The sequence below is a fragment of the Pseudopodoces humilis genome, chromosome 1 (assembly GCF_049639895.1).
Source record: "Pseudopodoces humilis isolate 2021_Gansu_Grassland_sample_001 chromosome 1, ASM4963989v1, whole genome shotgun sequence".
Taxonomy (NCBI): Eukaryota; Metazoa; Chordata; class Aves; order Passeriformes; family Paridae; genus Pseudopodoces; species Pseudopodoces humilis.
In genome coordinates, this window is record NC_142200.1 from 102,974,531 (window position 1) to 103,001,555 (window position 27,025).

General features: G+C 38.3%; 2 protein-coding genes across 6 annotated transcripts in view; one reads left to right on the plus strand and one right to left on the minus strand.

The window, feature by feature from the left end:
* The first annotated feature begins 3,855 nt into the window (after positions 1–3,855).
* FBXL2 (F-box and leucine rich repeat protein 2) lies at positions 3,856–22,904 on the plus strand. Its single transcript, XM_088065090.1, has 11 exons — positions 3,856–3,950; positions 6,139–6,207; positions 6,275–6,389; positions 6,696–6,822; positions 7,018–7,092; positions 10,267–10,397; positions 14,245–14,305; positions 15,710–15,754; positions 16,043–16,099; positions 19,851–20,063; positions 21,034–22,904. The coding sequence occupies exons 2-11, from the start codon at positions 6,183–6,185 to the stop codon at positions 21,139–21,141; spliced, it is 957 nt and encodes a 318-aa protein (XP_087921216.1). The 5' UTR covers positions 3,856–3,950; positions 6,139–6,182; the 3' UTR covers positions 21,142–22,904.
* Positions 22,905–23,122: 218 nt separating this feature from the next.
* The window catches only part of UBP1 (upstream binding protein 1), a 50,790-nt gene continuing 46,887 nt past the window's right edge, over positions 23,123–27,025 (minus strand). For all 5 annotated transcript variants that reach the window (XM_088065070.1, XM_088065063.1, XM_088065060.1 and 2 more), the window contains 3 exons: positions 26,395–26,537; positions 25,765–25,816; positions 23,123–25,021 (listed from right to left, as the gene is read on the minus strand). In XM_088065070.1, coding sequence (XP_087921196.1) covers positions 24,984–25,021; positions 25,765–25,816; positions 26,395–26,537 — 233 coding nt within the window. In that variant the 3' untranslated portion in view covers positions 23,123–24,983. The remainder of the gene's footprint in view (positions 25,022–25,764; positions 25,817–26,394; positions 26,538–27,025) is intronic.

Genomic DNA, 27,025 nt, shown 5'->3' on the forward strand with positions numbered 1-27,025 from the left:
TCCTTCTCTTACAGTTTGGCTTGGTTTGGAGTTTAACTGGTTGTTTGTTTTAATGTATAATTGTGTAATTATTTCATTCTTTACCCATTTCACCCTGTCCTGCAGCTTCAGTAAGTCTTGTGAGTCAAGTAACATCAGGTTTCATCTGAAACCTACAAAACTGCATAAGAAAACCAAAATAAATAGTATCTTTCTCTGAAAACTACCTATCAGTTGGATGCAGTATTCTTTTTTTTCTCATTTTCTGCATATATCTATGTTTCTCTGGCTTTTTAATTTTGCTTTACTTTGAACAACTATTGCTTCGACAGTGAAGAACAAGCTCTCAAACATGTACATGTAACTTAGCACGTGTAAAGGAAAGGCCTGGTCCTAATAGTGGAAAGTCAGCAGTTTTCTGAAAGGTTTCTGTTTTCTCAGAATAGTAACTAGTGAGGTTGAGGAACTGTGGTTTTATTGAAAGGAATCTCATCTGCAGCTACTTTTTTTCCATTTAGATCTAGCAAAAGTAACTCATTAGAAAACTTTACAAAAGCTTTTTAAGAATGGAGGGTTAATTCTTTCCGTGTACGTGCTTCACATTTAATATCTTGCTTTCCCGTATGTTTTGTAGCCACAAGTTAACATTTGAAGTGTAATCCATTTAGGAGATTTGAGATTAATTTCTGTAAATTCTATGTTTTTAGCTACTTTGTACTGTATGAGTACTAATATCTACAATTCTTTTTATTTTAAATGCTGCCTGAAATTGTCAAGTTTGTAGTATTTGCGTTACTGAGAGGAAAATTAAGGGAATGGGCAGTGGAGGTAATAAATAAACTATTTATGTATTTCTTTTCTGTAGGCATGGAATGTTTTGGCTCTGGATGGAAGCAATTGGCAAAGAATAGACCTCTTTAACTTCCAAACGGATATAGAGGTTAGTGTCTTTTTCATTTTTAGGGTATTTTTCATTCCTATTGAGATGTTTAAGAGCATAGCCCATTTTGAGTGCCCCACATACTGTGCTTGGTTTCACATCTTTTAAAGACTAAGTTCAAGAAAATAGTACTGTGAAGGAGCAAATGAAAAAGAACTCTATTTGCTTTTTTTTTTTTTTTTTTTTTTTTCTGGTTGCATGTTTCAGTTTTGGTTGCCAGCTGTGTATCAGATGATTCTCATATATTGTACACATATTGGGCTCTAGAAATCCAAGCCTGCTCATTTCCAGAAAGGAAAGGTGTAAATGGTGCCTCTGGATGGAGTGAGATTCTTGGAATCGCTTTTATGATCTAGAGGATAGTTTTGCTGTTCCCAAATTCCTCTATGAGGGGGCCACCTAGTGCTGGAAGCTCACTGGACACCTGGCTATAGGATTTGGAGATTGAAGCACTAAAATGCTAGACAACTTTTCTTACTGCAGACTTCCCTAGATTTGATTTGTTATTGATATATTGGTGTACTCAATTACCATTCTATGACCATTTGTTTTATAAGGTTTCAACCTTGTGTGAAATGCAGATACATGTGAAGTAAAGTTGTTTCCAGTGTATAATGAAAGGTTTTAGGGCAGACTTTGTCTTCTGTAAGAAAGACATGTCTGCATTGATGCTGTCATAGTTGTGCATAACAAAATAAAAGATAACATCTGAAAATGAAGAAAAAAATATAGTGGTTAACACCAATTCCTTGATTCAGTCTGAACTTTTTTTTTTATTTGTTGTTAGATACAAATTAAATATAGACAACAATAATAGATTTGCTTCTGTATTTTATGTTTTAGCTTCTTAGCTGCATAAATAAAATCCAGATGTGTTTAATTTGCTATATTTTGCTAACCATGGTACAAACTGTTCCTAAAGCTTTACAGTAACGTAGAGGGTAAATTTTTTTCACCGCTCTTTTAAAACGTTATTGCAAACTCTAGGGCTCTACTCATCTTAAACAAGAGGATCTTGCAGAGGCAGGAGAAAGATTTTTGGCTGCTTCAATCTAAATGTGTCGAAGAAGACTTGGAGCTTTGAAGTCAGGTTTTCTTTCAGTTGCCTTTAAAAATCTTGTGTTCCTCATTTGCCAAGAGATAAAGTAAAACACGACAGGTCTGCAGTTCTTCCTGTTGATAGGCCTTTTCTGTGCTTGCAATCATTTTGGTATTTAGAAACACAGTATTGTGTTTTCAAGTTTTCAATATTTTTGTCATTTTACCTAACGGTGTTGCCCTCTGAGATGCTGAGATATCTGTGGCATGGGATTCAGGAGGAGTGAAACGAAGTTATGATCTTCTTTTTCTAGAAAAAGCTATTGTGGTTTGGAGCAATTTGGTTACTTCAGTGTATTTTCTTTAAGTACATTTGTAGTATATACCCTTTAAATTTACTCCTAAAAGTGTGTTCAGCAAGAAGTTATTACACTAATCAGTTCTTCAACAAAATAATTTCATATTAGGTGTCTAAGAACTCTGTTTAGCTTCTTAGTAATGTATTTTTTTTGTCTGTGAATTTAGTATAGGTAAAAACTCCCAATTGTATTTGACAACTTTGTGCTCAGTTGGACGAGCTGTTTCATGATTTTTCAGTTAGTACTTGACCCGAGAATATCAAATTAAGAAAAATTAGTTTTTGGGAAATTTTCTGTATTTAAGACTTCACATGGTAGAGAATAAAGTGTGTGTGGGGGAATCCTATAAAAAGTGTTTCTTTTATATCAAAAAGGTGTGAACTTGAATTTAAATGTAGCTTCGGATTTCTTGGTATGTGGAACCAATTGTAAGCTGGGGTAGGTTGAAAAACTAGTTTTTTTGAGTGACAAATTATTCAAACAGCTAAATGCATTTGGATGCACTAAAGTTGTCTTCTTTAGTATGCTGGTTTTTGGAAGGTTTTAAGTGATTAAAGAAATAAATGGGTTGGGGAAAATTTACCTCATTATTTGTTAGTATTTTCTCTGAATACTTCTTTAGGATTTGGCTTTTTTCTGCAATGTAAATTGAACTTGCATTATATGTTATTCATTCAAGAATTTGTCCTTACAGTAAAGGTATTTGGCATTTTTTGAGAAATAATATTGATTAATTGAAAATATTTTTAAAATATATGATTTTCAGTTTTTTTTGTTTTGGTGTAAATTCTTTGTAGTAAAAGACAAGCAATTTTATTTAGAGACCAAGAAACAAGCACTGATAAGAAAATATTTTCCCATTCTGGCCATAAGGCCAGAATGTTAATATTAGAGAAGGACAATAAAATACAACAACATAACAACAAAAAAATCCCCTAACCTGTAATTCTATATATATTTCTTCTTTCAAAAAACAAAGGGAGAGAAAAAAAAATGCACAGTGCTGTTAGGTATTAGTCCTATTGTAGGCTGCTCCCACCAAGGTGCTTGGCACCTTTCAATTGCAAGTGTCCCTATGGCAGGAGCTGTAAAACAAGGACTTACTAAAGGCTGTCATGATGTACTGGCCTAAGCAGGTCTCTGTGGGCAATTTCAACTTAAGTGCTGTAGGAGTGACTGAGAATAAAGAATAAAGGGGCCAAGCCTTCCATTCCACCTCTGGGCAGTTCCCAACACATCTTAGAAAACTTGAAGCTCATTTTAGTAGTCTTAGTGGGTAAAGTCTGCTGTGACAAAAAGTTGAGCTCTGTGTGATTGAAGGAAGAAGAGAGAATTAAAGATTGAATTGAATAGCACCTGAGTGTGAGTGGAGATTCTCAACAGGTAACTGTTCTTTCTTAAAGCAGCAAAAGAAATTCAAAGAGTTGTAGTTCTAGTGGCGTATAGCTGAGGCTAGTCTTAACTCCTGGGATTTTTAATTTGGTTAGGATATTATGTCAGAATAAAACTCAGCTAAATCTTCCTTTTATTTGGTTTAAGGGTCGTGTTGTGGAAAATATATCAAAAAGGTGTGGTGGGTTCCTGAGACAGCTTAGTCTGAGAGGATGTCTTGGTGTTGGAGACTCCTCTTTAAAGTAAGTAAAATTCTCTATTAAGACATCACTTGTTTCCTAATGTGCCTAAATGCAATTAGATTACTGTTATGCCTATTTGTATTTCTGAGTCCTGACTGATGACCAAAATGGGATACTTAGATAAGTACTAAATGCCTTAATGCTGATTAAATGAGTGATCACTTTGAGATCAAAATATAGCTTCTGTTATTTTCCAGAAATTAACTAAGAAATTAAAGCTGTGCTTTCCTGAAACATCTTTTTCTTCCATTGATTGATATTTTCAAGTGGTTAAAATGTTTTCAGACAATACTCTGGGATCCTACAACAGTCAGATTATCAAGATTAGTGGTCATTTTATTGTTTATCATCTAGTCTGTCCAAGAGATGACCCTAGCAATTGGAGAAAGGATAAAGATGAATACAATTAAGTGCCTACAAAATCAGAAAACATCTGGGATTCTCTTCCTGGTCTAAATAAGAACAGGCAGGCAACAAGACACATCTTGGGAGGCTCTAGAGAGGACAGTGACCCTTCTTTCACAGTGTATGAGCTGAACTGTGCAGTTTGTTCCCAGAAGAATGTTTGAATCCACAGAAGCTTTTTCCAATGCAAACTGTTTAGCCAGGTTCCTCCAGATATTTCTGTGAGTATTTAAATCCAAAGATCCTACCTCCAGCTGATGGTCCCTAAACCACAAGTGCTTTAGAGCTCAAAGAACATTTGGAGGAAGGCTTTGGGGTCTGGCCTTTTGCACTTACGGTTTCCTCCTCTCTCCCTGGAGTCTGGGCTGGATGGTGTTCAGTCTGATGTAGTGTGACCATTCTTAAGTGGAAAATATAAGCACAATGATTTTGTTAAGCAGTGGACATTAAACTAGTGTCCTCTGACCCTTAGCTATTTCTAAAATTTACAAGTAAGTCAATTCATTGACTTTTGTCTCTAGAGTAAATTCTAGTGTAAATGCAGCATTAATTTTCAGGTACTTGTTCTGAAAGTGATTTTTGCTCTAAGGCTATTTGTGTTTAGTTGTTTCCAGATAGACTAGTTTTGTGGGTGATAGTAATTTTTCTATTTATCCTTCCTCTACATCAACTTTTGAGTAAAATAACCAATTACTGATGTAGGTGTTGGTTCTGTAAGCACTGAATTTTTGTGGCAGGTCTGTCAGGACATGCCCCATACTTGAATCTCAGAGGCAGTTTGCTGTTCCTCCAAAGTGTAACATCTTTCCAAGTGATTTGAAGGGTGTCTTGACTGTAAATCTTCCTCCAGTATATGAATTTTGGAATAGCTGTTTTGAGAATTCAAGTGTAAACTCTCACCAGTATAACTGCTTGCTGGGATTTTTTTCCATTGTTTTCAATTCACACTGGAGAGCCAGAAGATGTTACCAGCTGAGCATGTAGTCAGATCTGTTAACCAGGGCAAGACTCCAGACAAATTGTTTTTGTGTGTTTCCTTCCCTGCTGCCAATAAAGTCCATCTGAAGGAAACATGGGTGTAAAAACAGTGTTCTGAAATGCAGTGCATCTTACAAATATTACTTTGCACAGATGAAAAGAAAGTTTATGTATTTCTTCAGGGTAATTAGTATCATGATACATACAGGCTCTCAGCAGTATAGTAGCTCCAATCTTCCTTAAAGTTCATACCTAGTAGAGCACACTGATACTTTTTAATTTTTTTAAATAATGAAGAAGCAATTTGCAGTCTACAGAGCTTTCCACTGATGGTTCAGTAGGCTTAGGTTACACTTTGGTATTGCACCAGGTGTGTCCCTTTCCATTTGCTGTGGGAGCAAGCGCCTTATTAAGACTTGCAAAGGCTTCAGTAATGAGATGTGCAAAAACTCTCCCCAGAAGCCTAATGTTTAACTGATGTAACACCTGAAGCTTTCTGTTTATGCCCTTTGAGTTTTTTGTTACAGTATTTGAAGCAAGTTATATATGACAGAAATAACCACCTTGCCCAAGTGGTGTTTGAGAGAGAAAGAACACTTTCCTAAGGTCAGAAACTGGTCTTAGATAGGAAAAGGAAGAAGCAACCACTGAGACAGATGAATTTGAGCAATACTTTGCAGTTGCTCTGGGGTTTGAAGATCAGGCTTTTTTGACCAAGGTGGGAGGAGGTACGGGACAGAGCGCTCTCTAGTGACTGCATTGCACTAGGACATTATATTAATTCAGCTTTTTGTTGCTGTTTTAGGACCTTTGCACAGAACTGCAGAAACATCGAACACTTAAATCTGAATGGGTGCACAAAAATCACTGACAGGTAAGTCAAAGAGGTTTTTTGATTGATGGGAAAATTTGGAAAAAGAAGTAGCTGAAGGTATTTTTAGTGTGTCTGCTGTTTTGCAGCACGTGTTACAGTCTTAGCAGATTCTGTTCCAAGCTGAAACATCTGGATCTGACATCCTGCGTAGCCATTACAAACAGTTCTTTAAAAGGCTTAAGGTAAGAATATTCAGTGTTCTGTGTTAAAGAAAAGTGTTTAAAGAGCTGCTCAGCATTTAATAAAGTTAAAAAATTGGTGCTGAACCTTTATACTGTGAATCAGCACTGGCTGTATTCTATATCTAGGACTTCTGGGGTGTAGACTGTGGTGCTTGTGTGTGGTCTTTTCTCATGACTTTTCTGTGGAGGCCTGGCACAGTCCACTGGCTATCATTAATTTCTAACAGTGTGTTTAATTTGGGTTTCCCACTGTTATGACTATTTGAAGGCTGGATTTAACTTTATGTATTTTTTTAATTCTCCCAGTGAGGGTTGCAGAAATCTGGAACATTTGAATCTTTCCTGGTGTGATCAGATTACGAAGGATGGTATTGAAGCACTGGTGAAAGGGTGTAGTGGACTAAAAGCTCTATTTCTTAGAGGTTGCACACAGGTACATAATTGCTTGGGCGATCCTTTAGGAATAAAATTTTATTTTGGGTTTTTGAAATCTCCATGAATTAAAAGATGTCATTTTTGTTATAGTATTTTGTTCCATATTGCAAGATGTGTACATTTTTTGGGCTGCTTTGCTGTGCTTTTAATTTCTTGTTTCTTTTCCTATGTCCAATTTAATTAATAAATCCAGTTAGAAGATGAAGCGTTGAAACACATTCAAAATCACTGTCATGAGCTTGTAATCCTGAATTTGCAATCGTGTACAGTAAGTATTTGAAACTTCCAAAGGTACATTCTTTAAAAATCAGAAATAATTTTTGAATGCTAGTGAATTGATCTGCTTTACACTTAAGTAAGATGGTACATTTCTGCAGTTTACAGGATTTTGTGTGGAATAGTAGCTTTAAATGAGCTGGTTGTTTCTACAGCTGAGTTTTGACATGAAGTGTTGGGCTTTTTTCCCCCTCATTACATCTTCTAACTGTGGTAAGCTCCAGAGTAAGAATTAACTGCATTCATTCAAATTTCATTAACTGTATAGCATTTTGGTCTATTGATAATTCTTAGGTTTCTAATTGAGCAGAAGTCATGTTCTGGGCTCCATAATAGAGAGTAAAATGTAATGGCATCATAGCTGAAAATGATTCAGAGCTGTCTTAAGTGGCAGAAGGGCATGTCTTTTCAATATTAATGGAGAACACATTCATTAGTAATGAAATGCCTGGGAATCATTCATGAACTTTTAATTCTACATAGAGAACACAAATTTTCTTTGCTCTGGTTCTTTTTCAATGTTACTGATGTGACTTTTCAGGAATGGGAAAGGCCTTCTTTTAGATTTTAAATATATCTAAGTTATTCTTTCCCTGCAATTAAGCCTTAAAAGATATTGAAATAAATTAGAATTTCATTGTTTCAGGCATGCAGAGTTGAATAATGAAATTATACTTTTGTTTGCTTGTTTTTGAAAAGTTTTCTAGTTTTGTTGCTAAAAGGTATCATAAAAACCTGCAAAACTTTCAAATCTGTTTTACAGATTATTCCAGAACGAATGTGGCATGGGAACATTTTTTGTTAAGATTAAACCTAATAGATTTTTTTAAAGTGTTGAATATTTTTGAGTGTTAGGGATTATTAAAAGTTACATTAAAATTGCAGAAAATAAGAACTATACAAATACAAAGCTTGAGCTTCCATGAACTAGATGTTTAGTGAAAGAGAATTTTTCAGTCTGAATGTAGGTGCCCACTGAAGCTGGGCACTTAAAGATAACAGCAGTGAAGGGAAGTTCCTTCTTTTTGTCAGAACCACACTTAAATAAGGTCTGTAAGCAATTTCTTCCCCTCTTACTCTTCCTTTTGCTGTCCTTCTCACATGTTCTTTTTCTGTTGTGTTTTGCCTGGGACTAATGAGATAGATCAAGGCCAGCCTTTCTGACTGCTTTTGTGGAAGGATCTCAAGAAGTCTGATAATAATTAGTTCTTATCTCCCCCACTTAACAGTGGCACTGGCACAGAAGTGCACCAGAACTTTCCCTTGGTCAGGATGTTTGTTCTTATGTAGTGCAAACCAAAAAACCTCCCAAGGGAAAGTATTTTTTTCCTTTGAGTTTTTTGAGTTGCCAGTCTGTGTGTCCTACCTAATATTGTGCTCTAGAGCTGTATTTCACTGGAGGTGTGTCCTGCTTACTATGGCTTGGAAGCACACTTCCAGAAGCATCCAGGCTCCATATGATCAAAGGGATTTTTACACAGCAGGTCTCCTTTTGCTTTATATGACCCCCCACTGTAATTCTAGTGACTCTGTTTTGTGGGCCCTGTAAAAATGCCAGGCCAGCTCCAGCAGCTATGGAATGAAGTTGTATTAGCTTTGGAAACTGCACATCTGAAAGGTTCCATCTTAAGAGAAAGATTTTTAGAAACTTGCTGGCATTTTTCAAACACTTTTCTTTCTTGACAATGATATGGGCATTTAAATCACAAGCAATTTCAGACTGGAAAATTTTCATATGTGACTTGAGGGCTTTTTATAGCAGCATAAAATTTACATAGCCTTCAAAGCAGTCCCTTTTCCCAGTAACAGTGTCATGAGTATTTTTCAAAGGAAACAGAACAGTTCCAGAAAATAACATGATTTTGGAAAGTTGAATCTAGAAGTACCTGTCTGATTTGGACAGAACTCCAAAACTTATCTTCTGCCTGTAGATTATACAAATCCTTCTGTATCCCTGAAAAAAAACCAAGACTTCTGTTTTCTGATGAAAGTAATTTGACTGACCTAGTTGCAAATCTAAACTTCTGATATTAAAAAGTGCTGGGCTAGGGAGGGGGGATCATAAGGCAACCTGCCTTTGTGCTGAGCTACTGCTATTTCTCACCCTGTTTTCATCTTGGAAAGGATATTTTTGTGATAATAGTATCAGAAATATGCTACAGTTGTATGAGCTTACTCAAATGAGGGGCTCATACAAGGCTTGTGTATTTTCTATTAAAAATACAGTGAGGGTCTTTGCTACTATTGCAAGAGTATTATTAAGCCAGGAAATAAAACAACCTGTTCCCCACAGCAGAAAAATTAATTTCATAGTGTTAGGAGGAGGAGGAGAGAGCTTTTTTCAGAACAGGAGACTTGTAAACAAAATCGTTTTTGCACACACACAGTAATCCAGTTCCTGTTGCTATTTTGTGTGCAGTGGGGCTATTTCTTACAGTTCCTGTTTTAGAGAGAAAACTTACTCACTCATATTCTAAATTTGGAGTTACTCCTTACAGAATATCTACTACAAAATGTTACTGAGAAATGAAAAGTCCTCTTTTGAGTTAAATCTTTCATCTAAAGACAGCTGTATAGGGTAGGGCAAAATCTGGCTTTTACCCTTACCTTCCATAAAGAATGGATTATATGTAATTGTTTCCCTCTAACTCTTGCTTCAAAAATTATCAGTAGGTGAAGGATTTTGCATTTGGATCCTACTGCTCCAATGCAAATTAGGTACTTTTTTTTTTGTCTCCTGCTATGATGCTTTAAGCTCTCTTTTGCACTGTTCCCAGATTTACACAGTCACTTGAACAAAAGACATGAACCCCAGCAATATATAAGAAGTGAGCACAATTTAAAAAAAAAAAAAAAAAAAGTAAAAAATTATAAAACAAAAGCAAAGTGAAAGAGGAAGACAACAACAAACAACTCTGTGCTTCAGAATGCCTTAGAGTAGGACTAATGGTCTATGGAAAAATACATAATTAAGTAGGGATTGTAAATGTTGATTTATCTTCAGTGTTATCATTTTATGTGGTTTCACAACTGTATTTTTTGGTTGAAAATCCAGGTTGCCTTGGTTATATGGTGTGATAGTAGCAGTTCAGTAGCAGTGTCTTGAGTTTTTTTCTTGGCTGATTGCTTGATAAAGAAGTAACTTCAGCCTTCTTCTGTGTTGCAGCAAATTTCAGATGAAGGCATTGTGAAAATCTGTAGAGGATGCCATAGACTGCAGTCACTCTGTGTTTCAGGCTGTAGCAACCTGACAGATGCTTCTCTCACAGCACTTGGTCTGAACTGTCCAAGGCTGAAGTAAGTATGTCATGAGTGTGTTGTATGTCATGTTCTCACTGGCCTGATCTAAGAAATCCACTTTGGAAGATGAGTTGCATTTGCAACCAAAACATTAAATTACGAGTACATAAACTTGAGGGCTGGTCCTCTGTAGCTTCATATTAATGTAGTTCACTGTATATCAGAAAAACAAGAGTTAATATATAACAAATAAGATGTGCTGAACCCAGCAGTTCAATTCTGTGCTTCTAGCTAAATATTTTAAGTACTAATTACAAGTGAGAAAAAAAGAAGATAAAAAGCCCATTACTTCTTTAAAAGCTAAAAATATCTGTGGTTGTGTTGTGTCTTGTGATGTTTGTACTCTGATGTAGTTTTATTTTTATTACAAAAAATAGCTAAATTATATCTGATTATTATATTTAAAGTTTTTATAATAAAAGTGCTTTTAATATGCTCTGCAGTACAGCCTGGTGTTCTTAACCTCTGAAATAAAGTGTGCTCACATTTTTGCAAGCATTGAGGACTGATATTTATGAGAGATGTTTTGAACAATAGGGGCTTATCAGTTAAAGATAATATAAACTTCCACACTGTGTGCAAACATGTGTTATGGTGGACTTTAAAACCAAAAACCATCAGCAGCTCCCTGATTATGCAGATTATATTGTAGAGACAGATAATACTTCTAATTTTGATGTAAATTAAAAAAAAAAGACAAGATTTTTGGATGACAAATTGCCATTTATGACAATAACATGCAGGAGTCAGAACTTGTCATCCTTAAGTCACAGATAGTGGAGGAATGAGTAGTTTGTAAAATTTAGGGGATGCTGCATTCAAATGCCAGTGTACCATATGCTGACACACAGTGTTTCTTTAGCTGAATGGGTGAAAAAGAGCTTTTGTTAGTGTAGAAGACCTGTCCTTAAGACAATTCCAGGCTGACAGTCCCCTTTGTCTTTGAACAGGGACCTGTTCATATTTATTAGGGGCTTAGGAGTCTTTTGGCACCGCTTACTGGCATTCCCTAGAAAGCTGTGCTGTTATTGCTGGTCTTTTTCCAGCATTTCTCTCATTTTCTCTATTAGCATCTCAGATGGGAAATAAAAGGAGGTCTAAACTGCTGTTAGTTGTGCAATTCTTTCCAAGGGCACCAGGAATTGTTTCGACTTGGGTAGGAAAACTGTCAGCCACAAGGGGGAAGGCGTCCGCTGCTCTCCTCCTGTAATGAGGAACAGCAGAGAGAAAGAAAACGACGCTTTGCAGTGATTACTGCTGAGGATTACTGCACGTTGGAAGAACAAAGGATACAGCTGGTTACAGCTAGACTTTGGGGATCATGGATGGAAAGTAGTTGATAAAAATTATGTTGGAAATCAAAGGGAAATGTAATTCCACACTTGTTCTGTACCTTATGAATATTTCAGTGTTGAGTGTGAAAGAAAACTCTGCTGCCTCTGTTGGACTTGCTGGCCCTGTTAGGAAATTTTTGAGTATTTTCTGTGCTGTGTTACTCTCACTTCACTTCAGGATCTTGAAGTTCTATATGTATCTATGCTGCTTTCCATAATACTGCTGCATTTCCCTGATTCAGTTGTTACCAGTCACAAATATCTCCTTGGACAAAGATTTAGGCCAAGCTTTCAGCAGTCTCTTCAGCTATATTTCTTATCTCACATCAGCATACAGGTGTCATGTCATCCCTCTTTGCATTTGCTCTTTCAGGTCCTTGGTACCTTCTCTCTTTTTTCCTTTATTAGCACTTTTTAATGCTAAACTACTTGTAGGTATTTTGGCAAGGCTTGTCAAGAAGAGCACCTGTGAACCATGAAAGTCTTTGGGTGGGGCTGTGAAAGTTAGGATCATATTCCTTTTAGCCCCACCAGCTGCTATTCCACAGGAGGAGGGAGGTGCTGAGTGCAGAGACATTCCAGGTGTGCCCAAAAAGCAGCTGTTGGTGATGAATGCAACTCTGTCTTGGAGAACATTTCTTCATAAGAGTGGAGAATCTGCTTTGAATATCATTTTGCCTCATCAGCTCCTATGTTAGCTACTTTTTCACAAATCACTGGGTGGGAAATTCATGTCAGCTATTACAGGAAAAAAGAGCCCTCTGTATTTAAGCACAATCACTAAAACAAAAGCAAAAATTAGAACTTTGCTCATTATTTCCATGCTGCCCAGTGCCTTCCCACCTGTTTTTTCATTCTGGGGCCTGATTGATGCAGCATGTGTGTATACAGCTCACTCCCATTCTCCTGCCCTGACTGTCTGCACACCCAGTTTCAGGAAAGCTAGAGCTGCTTATCTTCTGGTTTCTTATTCTTCTGTTTCTATAGTTGTCTTTTCAACTGGGTGTGCAGGAAGTAGCATCCTCACTATTTTGGATATCATTGCAGATGTCATTCCCTCTCCAGCCCCTCTTTAAAGTCAACTATGTAATGAGATGGGGTTTGTAGAAAGTAGGAGATGAAAGGAGTTAGAAGGGTGACAAATGTGACCTGAATCATGAGGGGTTTTTTTGTGGTGTTGGTGTTTCTCCCCTTCCTATTTGGTATTATAGGCAATTTTTAGAGTAGCTGAGAGTATTTTATGATAGGCTGCTAACTGCCCTTGATGGAAGGGCACAGAATTCCTGAATGTGGGTCTGTAAAGTAAGTCCCAGAGATATTAGAACCATCTATTTGGGAAGAGGTGCCTGTCTTTTACTTGGCTTGAGTTTCCCTCATACTTCTGAACCTTGTTGAAGACTGTAACTCTTAAAGTGGCTTTTCAAGCCTGTGGGGCTGCTCAGCTCTAAATTGGCTGTCCTCTTGCTTTTGGCTTGGAAGAGGCTGATCCTGCAAAGTCATAGTCAGAGCCCCACATCCTGTACAACTGTGGTTGTAATTAGTTCATGCACCCAGTGTGGCTTTTCCCTTTGCACTTTCTCTCAAGAGAGAGAGTGTTCTAATGACCTCCTAAGCCAGTGGAAGGATCTAGAGGCCTCTCAGTAGTGCCACAAAAAATTCTTTTGTCCCTCTTTCCCTGCCTTCTCCCCACCAGCTCTGGTATAGCAGCAGTGGTTGCTGTGGTTGCATTTAGTTTGTGCTGCTCATCCCACGGCACTATGGTTTCCCTTTATTCATCTTCATACTCACTCCACCTGCAAAGGAAAGTGTTCATTAAAAAAGGGCAAAGAAAACAACAACAAATCTTTAGTGGGATGGAGTCCTGGTGTGCATACTAGTGGTGTTGTCTGGGGCAGTTGACCTTTTGGGGTTTTTTGCCAGTACTGCTTCCCAGTGCCTCTTGGAAGAATGTCAGGATTATCTTTCCAAAACACTGTCATTTTCTTTAAAGTTCTGTTGATATAGTTTGTTCTTACTGTGGGCTTGGAGATTTTTAGTTCCTTGCCTTCTGGTAACTTGCTTCACTGTGCTTCATGCAGAGGCTCTGAGGGGATTTCTAGTGAGCACTTTCTCAGTTTTGTGGTTTCCCAGCAGCCTGTGTTTAGGTAACAGGTTTTAGATGCAACTTTCTTTAACTCAGGGTTTATTTTCCCATATTTTTCCTTAGATAACATGTGAGAAAACTTGGTCTCTATGCTTTTAGTGAAACAAGAGTTTAAAATTGCTCTAATTGTGAATAATTTTTTTCCACTAAATATTCTGTGACTGTCAGAATCTTCTGATAGACTGGATTAAAAGTCTGGTTTTTAATTTCAAATCACAGTGAAAAATGGCAGGGAGGGTGTATATGTGTATATGTAAACATACTTTAGCTATTGAGAACTGTTAAGTTGCAGAAGACAGATTTGTATCTCAAATGCTTTTGCTTTTCTCTATGTTAATGTTTTCTTTAACATTTAAAACTTTTCCAGGATTTTAGAAGCTGCAAGATGTTCACATCTCACAGATGCTGGGTTTACCCTTCTCGCACGGGTAAGGGTCGTTTCAGAAGGTTACAGCTTGCCCTGTTTCATTGCTGCCGAGCAGCTGTGAATTGATGTAGTCCTGCTGGGAAGCAATATGAGAAGAGGAAAATTAAAGTAGAAATAAGCCAGTGGAGGAGGGGACTAAAAAGCTATTTTATTTCTGGATTATACTTAGATCGGCAACTTGATCTAATTTACTGTCTATCACTGCATTTTTCACTTTTTTCCCTCTCTTTTTCCATTTGTTTCAGCTGTATTTATTACACTTAACACAAGTCTAAACTCATGTCATGTATTCTAGCCAAATTTCCTTTATATTGATGGCCCTTGTGATAGCTACATAAAAAAATCAGTGTATAATAGATTGTTCTGAAGATAACTCTAAATTAAAGAACACTTACATTATACATTATAAACTAAAAGCACTTGTGCCCTGATTCATGCTGTAAATATGTACAGTAAGCATATTGGTGGTATCAAATGCTTCATATTAGACTTGTGTGCTTGCTGGTTAGGAAATCTGAATGCAAAAATTATACTCTGTAAATGGGATTTATGCTGCTGATACTTAATCTGAATGAAAATGGTTCTTTTTGGTAGCCAGAGGGGTTAAAGTGGTTTTCTGATTGTCCAGCACTACATCCTCAGGCTCTTGGTAGTCACCTCAAGCCTGCTCTTAAACCCTTTTTTTTTCTGTTCCTGGGAAAAACAGATTGGGAATTGAGCCGAGGTTTGGCACTGTGTGGTCTGCTGCAAGGTCACAAGGTTACATCCTTTTCTTGAAATTAGTCATGATCATATATTGAAAACATTTCTGAAAACTTGCTGGGGGTCTCTCAGAATGTTGCTGAGAAAATTGCTTGTGTAGGTGTAACATGCAGCTTCCCTCCACCATTAAAGTAGACCCTATTTTAGTATTTTCAGCATTCATTGGCAAAGCAGTTTGGTTTTAAGGCTTCTTGCTAGTGTATGACAACGAAGAGAAATGTGCCATGGGCTTAAGAGTATTACAGATGAGTTAGGTGCAGCTGATAAATGCAGAAGTTGGATTCATGTGTGTGCTTTAGTGCATGGGCTGTAAATACCATGGGTTTGGAGTGAGGGGGGCAGGGAAGCAGGGATGCTGAGCACTGGTATATCCTGTTCAAACCTTACAGGACAAGGAGGAGACATTTCACTTCATAGGAGAAAGGCTGAAATCTAGACATTTCAGAGGGAGGTGCGGTATTGCTTATTAATTTATCTGTTTATTTTAACAGGTTTTTTTTGTCTTTTGATGGTGATCAAATATTTGAAGGGATTTAGATCACAGTTTCCTCTTGCAAGCTGTGCTGTCCCATATTACAAGTCCTGTGCATGATTTTGTTTTATTTAATTTCTTGTTTATCTGTTCATTTTTTGTTTATTGTAGAATTGCCATGAGCTGGAGAAGATGGACTTGGAAGAGTGTGTTTTGGTGAGATTTAATATGAAAAGGAATATTGAATGTCCAGTGTAATGCAGTACATTAACGCCTTCATCTAGATGTTCTTTGGTTTTTATAAATAGTGTTGTGCTTATGGTAGGAAATAAAAATAATTATTGGGAAACTCTAGACAGGGAAATACTTGGAGGGTAACAGGTGATGGGTTGTTTCCAGAAATAACAGAACCCTCATCTGGTAGAGGAAGAGATACCTTATTTGAGGGTTGTCCCTTCTGCAGTCTGTTGCTTATGGCTGACGTTTGGTTTCTTTTATTCCCAGATAACTGACAGCACATTGATACAACTTTCCATACACTGTCCTAAGCTGCAAGCATTGGTAAGTGTAACTCCTGGTCTGTGGCCTCTGATGCTCCCCCCAAATGGCACACACAGACAGCTCCTGCAGTACAGACACAGGCTGTTCACTCTGTGTCTAGAAATAATTCCTGATGTACAGTGACACTGTGCAAAATATGTGCAAGTTTTTTAAGTATTCTAAAAGCAGCACATTACTTCTAAAATATTTACATGCATTGTGTGATTAAAAAAATGTTACCAAATCTGTGAGTAAAAACCAGAAAGCTTTTGTTTTACAATTAACATCCTTCATATTTGATTCCTTACATATCTGATTTAATTTAAAGCACTTAGATCCTTTATGGATATTCTCATGTGTTCAGTAATGGTTTTCTTTGGGAGTATGACACTTCACATCAAATACTGAATAAACAAAACCACACAGAGATGACAAATGCAATCACTCTGTAAGCAGTTTTGCATGCAAGCACTTTTTTGCAAGGACTACATTTACATAATAAATTATGGAATGTTTCCTTGGACTTGACCTTTGAACATAATTGGAGAGGATTGAGAGTGGGGTACCCTGCTTGCTGGATTTAAAAGCACTGTTTTCTAGGGAGTGGTGGCTTAGATCTTTCAGATCATCAAAACCAATTTGAGGTAACATAAATTTGTCTGTTCTTCAATCAAGATATTTTAAAATTGCCAGATTGTTCTTACAGTAGGAGCTCCTGTACTTTAGGCCAGTTGTCCTTTAGTGTAGATTTGTTATAACTACTTAGAGCTACATGAGAGAACAAGTATCTTTATAATCTGTTCTTAGATGGGATTAAAGGAAGGTGTTCTTCTTCCTTAATTAAATTGTGTTATGATTAGTGTTACTCAGTGTTACTAAGGTAGCAACATGAAGAAAGATGGCTTTTAAAAGGAGCTTGTTCACTATTTTATATTGGGGTTTTTTTAATTTTTCCTTATCAACTGTCCAGCTTCATTTCTGAACCATTATTCTTGATGTTAAACCAAATGAGTTGTCAGGAGATGTGGAGCCATTTACATGAGACACGTTTTTGTATTGTAATCTCAGCTGCAGCCAGTTCTTGCAAGAGATCTTTTGTATCAGTGCTGTCAGTGCTTCGACAGAGATACCATAAAACCTCATAAATCCCAAGCACTTTTTTCTGAGCCTGCTTCTCTCTGCTGGCCTTTGTGTGTTTGCCCGTGGACAGGGAAGTGTGGCATTGGTAAAACATCCCAGCTTTTCCAAGGGAACTGGATAACTTAATTTCTTTAGTGTGTGTATATATATATATATACATATATCTATATATATAACCTGTGGGTAGGAAGGATGCATACTTAGAGATTGTGTGTGAACAGCAGTGGCTAAGAATTACAGGAAAAGACAAGACAGGCAGGTGCCAAATAAGTGCATGAATTAATCTTGGTGCTTCCAATTTTGCTTCCAATCCAAGTTTGCTTCCTGCAAACTTCTTTGAAGGTGTGCTTTAGTTTATTTGCAGTTGGAACAAACATTTTGGAGTTGCAGAGATTAACTTTGGATTTGCTTTTGTCATGTTTGGAGACTCAGTAGATGGTGGAAATAGGCAAATCTTCAGTAACAGAGTGCTTTATAGCTTAATGTACTTAAGAAGTAATTTCTGGTTAAAGTATTTAATAGTATATTTAAATTAGTAGAGAAACTGTCAAGTACTCATAATAGTTCTGAAGATGAGAAGACAATTGAATTCTTCACAGTGTGTGAAGTTCTCATAGTATGTCATAAAATATTGATTTATGCACAGCATTTAGTATGTATTAACAAAACAAAAAAATAATTTGACCATATGTCTTTGTTCTTACAATTTCAAGCAATTGCCTTTGTAAAATTCCACATTATAAATGCTTTTTAGCTGGCTTAGGAAGTCACAAAAATCCTGTGGTTTAATATGGAGTGTGTATAATTTGGCATATTTGTTCTACAAAGTTCTACTAACTCGGCTGTACATCCTGTATTGTCCTTGCGGTACCAAATATCACGTCCCAGGAAAGCTGATTTTATAAGCTGCTTACTTCCTGGGATGGAATACTCCTAATTAGCCAACAGCTTCACAGAACCTCGTGTCCTTCCTTGGAAGAGCAGGTGTGTTATGAATGTTGGTTAACCCTGCAGCTGCTGATTGTTCCCAGGCTCTGAGCCAAACCAAGTGTTCAGAGCACGTACGCAGAGAAAGGATCTACAGGAGAGAGCTGACGTGTTTGAAGACTTGAGAGACTGCCTGAATGGGTGTCAGGAGTTAAAACATTGTTGATAGGAGTAAGCGCTTCATTTCCGCTGTCTTTTGGAGACAGTTTGTCCTCCTGGTGTTGCTTGGAGTCCCTGCTGGCTGCTCACACTTGGTGTGTAAAATTGGACCAGCTGGAGCTGAAGGGAAGCTGCCGAGGCGGCTCCCATCAGACTCCAGGGGAGATGCAGACCTGTCACCCAGCCTTTCTTGGGTTCCCTGCTCATTCTGTAGAGCAAAGGCGAAAAAAGTTGAGGGCAAATTGTTTCAAAGAGCAGGACAGACCCTATGTGTCTGGTAACAGGAAGGAAATGCTCATGACTAGCTGAGGTGAAGTAAGGCTGAAAGTCCCCAGGCTGGAATGAAAAGATGTGTTGTATCCAGAGAGGGGAAAGGTTACATGTTAGCATTGGGGGATTGGCAGGAGGTCCTTTGGAGCAATTGGTCCTTTTTTGCTATTTGCTTGCTCTGAGTTATTAAGTGCTTTTGGACTGCTACAAGTGTTTCTTCATCAGTTGTTGTCTGAAAAAGACAGCTTGGGGGAAATGCTACTTCAGGCACTGTTAGACTTAGGTACAAGTACAGGCAAAACACAGGGCTGAGCATGAAGCAAGGCGCTAGCTCGGAGCCCAGGGCAAGAGGAGTAGAGTTCACAGATCCTGCACATTTCACTGGGGAAGACTTGAGAGCATTCATTTCAGTGGTGACAAAGAGTGGTTTCTTAAGCCGCCTCTGAGGAATGTCTGTTTCCTGTTGTTGTCATCATCCGTGCTTCTCCAAAAGTCATGAATTCCCTAAAGAAATGAGGAGAGTGCTTTATGTGGTGCCACTGCCTAAGATGCAACATAATTTTCCGTGTTCTTGAAATTCAAGGGAGTGAAAAAAATGTGCTGAAGAGGAGCAGATTTTTTTGGTTTATTATGCTGACTGTTGCAGAAAAGACTGCTCCTGCAGCTGTACAAGATGTTTATTGCTCTTTGTCTGTACAGCCTGAGGTGCCAAATGTTCATGGCTTGGGTTTTTTTGAAATCATTATTTGGCAAATCAGTCCATTGTGATTGTTTTCTATCTATGTGGACTTGCACAGGCTTGGTCCCGGTGTATGCATGAGAACATGGCAGCTGTGAAACAGTAACCCCTGAGCACACTCATCTATTCCCGTATGTTCTCCATCATCCTTTAACGTTGTTTCTGGCACAGTGCTGTTTGCACTGTGTGGGACAATTGAAAAAGAATTCCCACATTCATAGAGAGCAAAGGGGCCCGAGGAGTTTTGCCAGTGATGTGTTTTGGGACTCAGCTTGTTTTGAAACAAAGTTAAAATCAAGTACAGCCGTTTTGTTAAGTAAAGCAGTTTCTTTTTTTACTCCTCTGGATTTCAGCCGTGTATTATTTGTAGCTGTTTAACCACTGGAGTGAAGGAGGTTGAAGAGGGCTTCTGATGTCCAGAGGCTCGAGCAGCTTAGGACTGCAGGATGTTGTTAATTGTTTGCCTCTCTGTTTTAGAGCTTATCTCACTGTGAACTGATCACTGATGATGGGATTCTTCACCTGAGCAACAGCACATGTGGGCACGAGAGGCTGCAGGTGCTGGAGCTCGATAACTGTCTCCTCATCACGGATGTGACTCTGGAACACCTGGAGAACTGCCACAACCTGGAGAGAATTGAGCTGTACGACTGTCAGCAAGTCACACGAGCTGGAATCAAACGGATCAGAGTATGTGTTTCCTGGCTTGTTCCATGGAAAAGCCTGAACTGTTGGTACTGCTTGAGATTGTAGGAGTCCTACAGGTGTCCCAGGCAAGGAAGGCTGGATCAAGAGTCTGACTGTCCTTCTGTTAGGTCCCCATGGTGTAACATCCCTGGATGAACAGCAATAATTGTCAGTTCTGACTTGTGGCATTTTGCTCTTGGAATGATGAGCTCTTATCTTCTTCTTTCTGTATTTTTTCAAATACAGGCCTCCATTTTTAGGATGGTGTAGTGGCATGCTTTACCCTAAAAATATGTTATATACATATATATATATCCTAAAATATATGTTAATACACATTGCCAATAGTAAAACAGCTGCATGGATATTTCAGTTGGTGGGCTGTAGGGCCCTTAGGCCTGGGAATCCAGCCCCAAACCTTTTCCCTGTGTATGTCACCTGTTAGGTCTGGGACCACCTGCCTTGTGGGGGCAGTGTTTTAGCCTTGCAGTTAAACCTGCCTGCAGCTTCGTATCCAAAATTGTGTCCAAACACTTTTGCAACTGGAAAGCTCATGCGTGATAGTGACTCAAATTGAGGGCAGAAGCAGAGTTATATTTCATGCTGCTTTCCAGGACGAGAACAGCAGTGGGAATACGGGAGACAAGGTTCAGACAAGTTGTCCCTCAGTAGCCAGGGTTCATCCCTCTCACCCTGCAGCAGAACATGTGCCTCTCCTGATGCAGAGCTTTATTGGGGAACCAGGGGGAGCCCTGTGTAAGCTGAGTGCCCAGATGCTGGTGTGCCTTAGCTGGATAGGGCAAGAATTACATGGAAGGAGACAGCTTGGCAGGTATCCACTGTGGAGATGCTTTCTTTATAGCTAACTAACCTTAATGAGATACTGTTTGCTGGCACAACAGTTGAGGTGTGCTGCTTCTCTTTTCAATTCTGTTCTTTCTCTCCCATGATAATGCAGCCTTTTCACCCACAGGCTCATCTACCTCACGTGAAAGTTCATGCTTACTTTGCTCCAGTAACACCCCCTCCATCGGTCGGAGGGAGCGGACAGCGCCTCTGCAGATGCTGTATTATCCTCTGACAGTGAGTGCAGCCACACAGAAAACGTGGTTGAAGAATGGGACAGCAAGTCAGCGGAAGGAGTCGGTTTCCTGACAAGTCCTAATGGTGGTGTTTGGTCATCCAGTTTTGTGACAAGAAAAGCGTTTTTTTTCCCCAGGTAAAAATCTTAACGTAATGTGCAGCTGTGGATTAAGTTGGTGATGCTTTGGTCTGTATTAGTAACTCCTTCCTTCTGTTGGCATGAGAACTGCGGTACCGTGTCAGACATGTGGGCATTGCAGCGTAGCAGCTGCGCAGTGGAAGTTCACGAAACTTGGAAGTTAATTTGCATTTGTCAGCACTACTCGGTGTGAAGTTCTGCTGTAACGTGGGCCATGCCAAGGAACTGAGCCTGCTGTTCTGTAATATACACCACAGATCAAGTATCAGGTTTAAGGACAAATCAGCTTTAGCAGATGTTGACCAAAAAATGCAAAATAATCATAAGCTCTTACAGTGAAACAGCAGCTTGTTCTTTTTCATGATTCAGCTTCATATTTAATTATGTAACAGGAGCTAATAGGTAATGTCAAAAGGTAAGGTAGTACCTCAAGATACCCATAGAACTAGATATACTTCCCAAGTTTTGGACTTGGTTCAGTTGAACTCTGCTCTTACAAAGCTTGCCCGTCGCCGACGCACGTTCTGCCCGATGCCATCGGCCTTGAACGGGGTTAAGAAATCCACTGTGGCAGAGCCCGTGCACTCTACTGTACCTGCTGCCACAGCCATCCATGGTGCTTTCGCCAACGCCATCCCCGTGTCCTCTGGGACCGCCGTGGAGCGCAAGGAAAGGATGCTTCCAGGAGGAGGGGTGTAGCACACATGCTTTTCTACAGATGAATGGAAAACAGGATGGAGCAAGGAATTCAGTTTGGCCCACCCATTTTAGGGAAAAGCATCTGGGCTCATCAGTCTGTAGGCAGGAGTTGAACCACACCAGACCTGTGGTTTTCAAATGTAGAAAGCCAAACTCTTCACATTTGGTTAAGAAGCTGTCAACGTCTGAATGATAATAATGATGATAAAAATCTACGTATTAACTCTTAAGGCCATGCTTTCATCTTTAGTTTTTCAGTGCTAGACGATTAGATAAACTTTTTTTATATTAAGCAATTTAATTATCTGAGAGAAACTACTTGACAGTTCAGAAAGCTTTTCTTGTGTAAGTTTGACTTTCTGTGTGTGTGTGTGTGTGTGTGTTTTAAGAGTTCAGGGCCTGTGTTTACTGAAAATGAAAAAGCAGTTGGAAAAGCTACTACTGGACAGAACTGCCATTTCCCCCCTGCAAATTTTAAACCACTTCTAAAAAGGATGAAGTGTGAACATGAACTTCTGTGGCCAGCAATGGCTGGGTTGTGTTCATGACTCACAGAGAATGGGGACAGTGAATTAAGACCTGAGCTTTGGGATTAAATTACACTTTAGAGTACAGTACATGGATTTCTTTATTACTACAAAATAAGCCAATCTGGGCTTCTTTTGCACAGTAGTGGAGTGCTGTTACATTCTTACTTCAGAGTTCCATTAAGACACTGCTGGTCTAATGAGAGTTTGAACCAGATTTTATTCTCAACTGTACCAGGGCAGTCATTGGTACCAAGATGTGTTGCCTTTTGTTGGCTCATTTTTTTTTCTAAGACCATAATGAACCTTGTAAGTCTATTGCATTGAAGATGTACAAAAACAAATGGAACCTACTCTGATATAGGACACTTAAATAAACAATCAGCTGATGTCAAACTTGAATTTGTTGGAATTATTTCAAATCTAAGCAAGATTTCTGCTAAAGATCCATGTGAATGCACTGTGTGCAGGATATGCTGCAGAGCTGGTTTACTTCCCTTCCTCATCTTGACCTACTATTCGTGCTAGGGCAGGTCTTGCAATTAATCTGAACCTTAACAATGGACTGTCTCTAATGTGGGTGTTGGAAAAAAGTAAACAAAAAGAAAAGCACATTTACAAAATTATTGAAAAACATTTATTATACTTAAATTGAAATGTGTACATCTTATTAAAAAACAAAAGCCATTTGCTGGTGCCATAATTTAATTCCAATTTCAAGTGAGCTGGACAAACTACTGTACAACTTTCAATATTCTTTAAAATTAGATATTTGGATACTTTCCAATCAAGGATTTTTCCACTTTTATAAAACATTTGGATTTGAATATGGTGTGAGCTAAAAAGACACAAGTGTCAGTTCAGGAAAATACTAGGACCAAACAATACCCAAAGATGAACAACTTATAGGCAGAAATGTTTAAGAACATAAAATTTTCCTTTCAGTGCAGAAAAAAAAAAACAAACCAAAAAACCAAAAATAGGAAAAAACCCTCTAGGTTTGATGAATTTAAATTTTCAAAATGCTACAGCTTTCAGAAGCTTTTCTGCTAAGCATTTGAGCCACTTATGAAAGGGGAAATGAACAAGTCAAAAGTTGCTTTTTTACATGCTGTAGTATTGGTTTACACGGAACACCGCAGCATAAAAAGCAAACTATTCCCAAGCTTTTAAGCCAGAGATCAAGTTGGAAATTTCCAAAGGCACAGAATAACAGCTCTGAAACTGTCACCTACCTCTGTGTACCTCTGGAAATACTCCCCTTTAAGTACCTAACCAATTGCCACTTAATGTTAGCCTAGGAAATGCTGTGCCATGACTTTACAAGACACATCCAAAATACCAAGAAAGCACATTGCCTGTTTCAGAGAAAAGTAAATATTTGGTCATATGGAAGAGGCACTGTAACAGGTGTACAGTATGGATGGATGGAGGGTGCAGGAAGGACAACTGAAAAGGTAAGAAGAGATTTGTCCAGAATAGGAGCGCCAGCAGGGCGTTCATCTGCTGAGAAGGAGACTTACAGGGTGTGCATTTAGTGTTTCTCAAGCAATTTATTCGATGCTGCTGAAAGCTATGACAGCCCTGTGGTGCCAGTGGGTCATCTTCCCTCATCAGCATAATTCCACTGAAAACCCCACTTCTCACTGCCATTATTTTTAAACCCACAATTTTACAAGCAAAGAGTTAAACTGCAGCAGTGCTCCGCAGAGAACCTAGGAAACTAAACATAAAGGATGCATAGGCAATTCTTTTCCATTAAATTCATTAAAGCAAAACACAATTACTTGGTACCCCATAGGATTTATATTAATCCCTCCAATAAGGTACTATTGATAATGCAGTTTGCTGCATGCATATATTGCATCTGTCTAGGGCTTCTTAAAAGCCCTGTTCTGGCATTTACACTTCTTACATACACTCTTATACACAATTTACACGGGAAGCTGTTTTGACAGCTTTACTCTCAAAGACCTGACAACCTGATCACTATCACCTTAACTACTCATCTTCACACAGATTAGCATGTGCTCTGCTAACATCAAAAAATAAAATCAGCGTAAGGTACAAGCACGTAATAGACAAACTGGCACAGAAAGGTAAATGCCCCAAAATAAGTCTACATTCATCTCCAACTGGATACAGATAATAGAAAAGCAGCACTGCTTCACTTCTATAAACTGTATCTACTGGCCATAGTTTGCCTTATTTCAGTGAAGGGCAAGCACCTTTGCTTACATTGTCTTCCATGCCTGTACAGAAGCTGTCATGGCATTATACCTCTCATGAGGACACTTAGCTATGGCAGTGATAAGAAAGTTCACCTATCAAACAGCTCATTAGAAAGGTCATTTTGTGTTTTCAATATGAAACATCTTATACAGTGAAGTTAGATCCTAAGGTTTTGGATGATCTTCATAATCTTTAGGCAGGACTTCATTCTGTGTTGGAGTATCAGTCTAGCAAGTGTGTGAGTCATTTCAGAATTATATGGAAGCCTTCTCCATTTTCAGCTGAAAAAAACAAAGGAAATGTCAGTCTTTCTTGAACAGAATCACAGAACTACAAGCCACTTCACCCAAACACCCAAGTATGGACTTGGTTTTGAAAATAAACTCATGTCTACAACAAAAACTTTAAAGTTTCCAACTTGTGCTAAACAAAAAGGTTATGATTAATGATTTGTAACTCGATCTTCAAAGAGGGACGGTTTCTGTAGGTAAAGTTTGCACAGAGTCAAACTTGTCCATTAGATTTGTCCAACTTGATTAGAGCCATTTGCTGACACCTTGTATCAGAAATAAATTGGAGTCGTAAGGAAGAGTGGGATTCAACAACAGCCTACTGAAGATGACTACTGACTAGCAGAGAAAGAACAAAATGTTATGCTCAGTTCTGCTGACTCTCAGGACTCAATTAAGATGAAATTTCTGAACTTCAGAGTTACTACTGCCAGGATTTTTAATATTTTTTTTTAGCCTATTTTGAAACTTCACCATTCTCAACAATTATTAGCAGCATCACTGTCCAGTGATGTTTGACTAAATTTTACATAAGGTTTGTTACTGAATCCTGCACTGGTTGTGAACTGAAAGCTTGAAGAAGAGCCTGAGATGCTACACAGAGATTGAGATCTGGCTAGGAGAGGAAGAACTCTGAGTATCTTCTGCCACTGCGTATGCAAAACTTTTATAATTTTAAAGAAGGCTTGTTGCTGGAATAAACAAGTTTTAGACTGTCAAAAGAGACAACATACCTTTTATTGTGGTGAATAAGAAACAACTCTCATCTTGAAAGTTTTGAACCATCTACAAAAAAAAAAGTTTCAAAACCTTCTGAGTGTGACCAATACAAAACACAAAACAAAAACACCCCTCAACAACCCTGATATTAAACACAGCCTTTTGTAAGCAATTGTATATTTTTGGTTGTGTTCAGCAAGTGACAGGCATATACCAAATTAAAATCCATTACTAGTAAAATACTGCTTTTTTACTCTTGTGACAACCAGCTGGGAGCCTATTACTGCTGGCTGTGTTTTTGGCACTGTGGAGGAGGAGACACTTGAACAAGCAGAGTTCAACAGTGTTTAAATGCTCCCTGCCTTTGGGCGTGCTCAAAATAAATATGTACTAAATAATTGCTGCAGCTTCTCAGAACTGTATAAACCAGGTGCCTCTGTCTTCTCAGTTCAGTCAGGCAGAGGAAGAGTCACATTTAAGGAATCCTTCTGTTCATTTTATTGTAAAGGAAAAAATAGCCTAAATGTCAGAAAATACTAGGGTTCCATTATCAAACAGAAAAAACAGTAATAAATAAGCAACCATAAGAAAACCCTCCAGTCCCAGTCATAAATAAAATGCCAAGAAAATAGAATTTCAATTACCTGATCACTAACAAGAATGTGGATGCCTGTGGGACCCTGTCTGTAAACTTGGTTGATCTGATGCAAAGGAATATTAAATGCCAAAGCAAGCTTGCGTGTGACTTCTGAGGCTGCCATCTCCTCTAAGTAGATTGCATGATAAACTACAAGAAAAGAAATTATTTACATAAGCATGGTACTAATCAGTAACTCTAACAATATTAAAAATATCTGAATTTGTTGATATTCAAGGCTTTCAAAAATTTTAAAACCAAAAACTTTTAGTTTACTCTCTCCCTGCTCTCACTAAAAGCATGAACTGCCCTAACTTTTCTTTCAGGGAAAAGTCATAAACACAACTCTGATGGGGGGAGGCTTCTATTTGCTCTGAGACTAAAGGCAACTTCCACGTTTTTTCCTGTATCCTGCACAAAAAGGCACAGTCATGTCAAACAGACTTAAAAGTGGATCTTTAGAGAGTCACCTAAAGGTGGTTTTGAAAGCAATTTTGGGCAGTCTCAAAAGAATCAGGTAATACCTACATCCCACTTATGTGCCTATGGTATTGCTTTAAATACAGATGTAGATTTTGGGATTTTGGTAAATAAAGCCTTTTACAACTGAATAAACTTTCTACAGATCATCTCAGAGC

Coding starts and splice junctions, on each gene's coding strand:
- FBXL2 (XM_088065090.1), top strand. CDS start 6,183: ATGGGTGCACAAAAATCACTGACAG. Junction 7,093..10,266: donor TGAATTTGCAATCGTGTACA/GTAAGTATTTGA, acceptor TCTGTGTTGCAG/CAAATTTCAGATGAAGGCAT. Junction 10,398..14,244: donor CTGAACTGTCCAAGGCTGAA/GTAAGTATGTCA, acceptor AAACTTTTCCAG/GATTTTAGAAGCTGCAAGAT.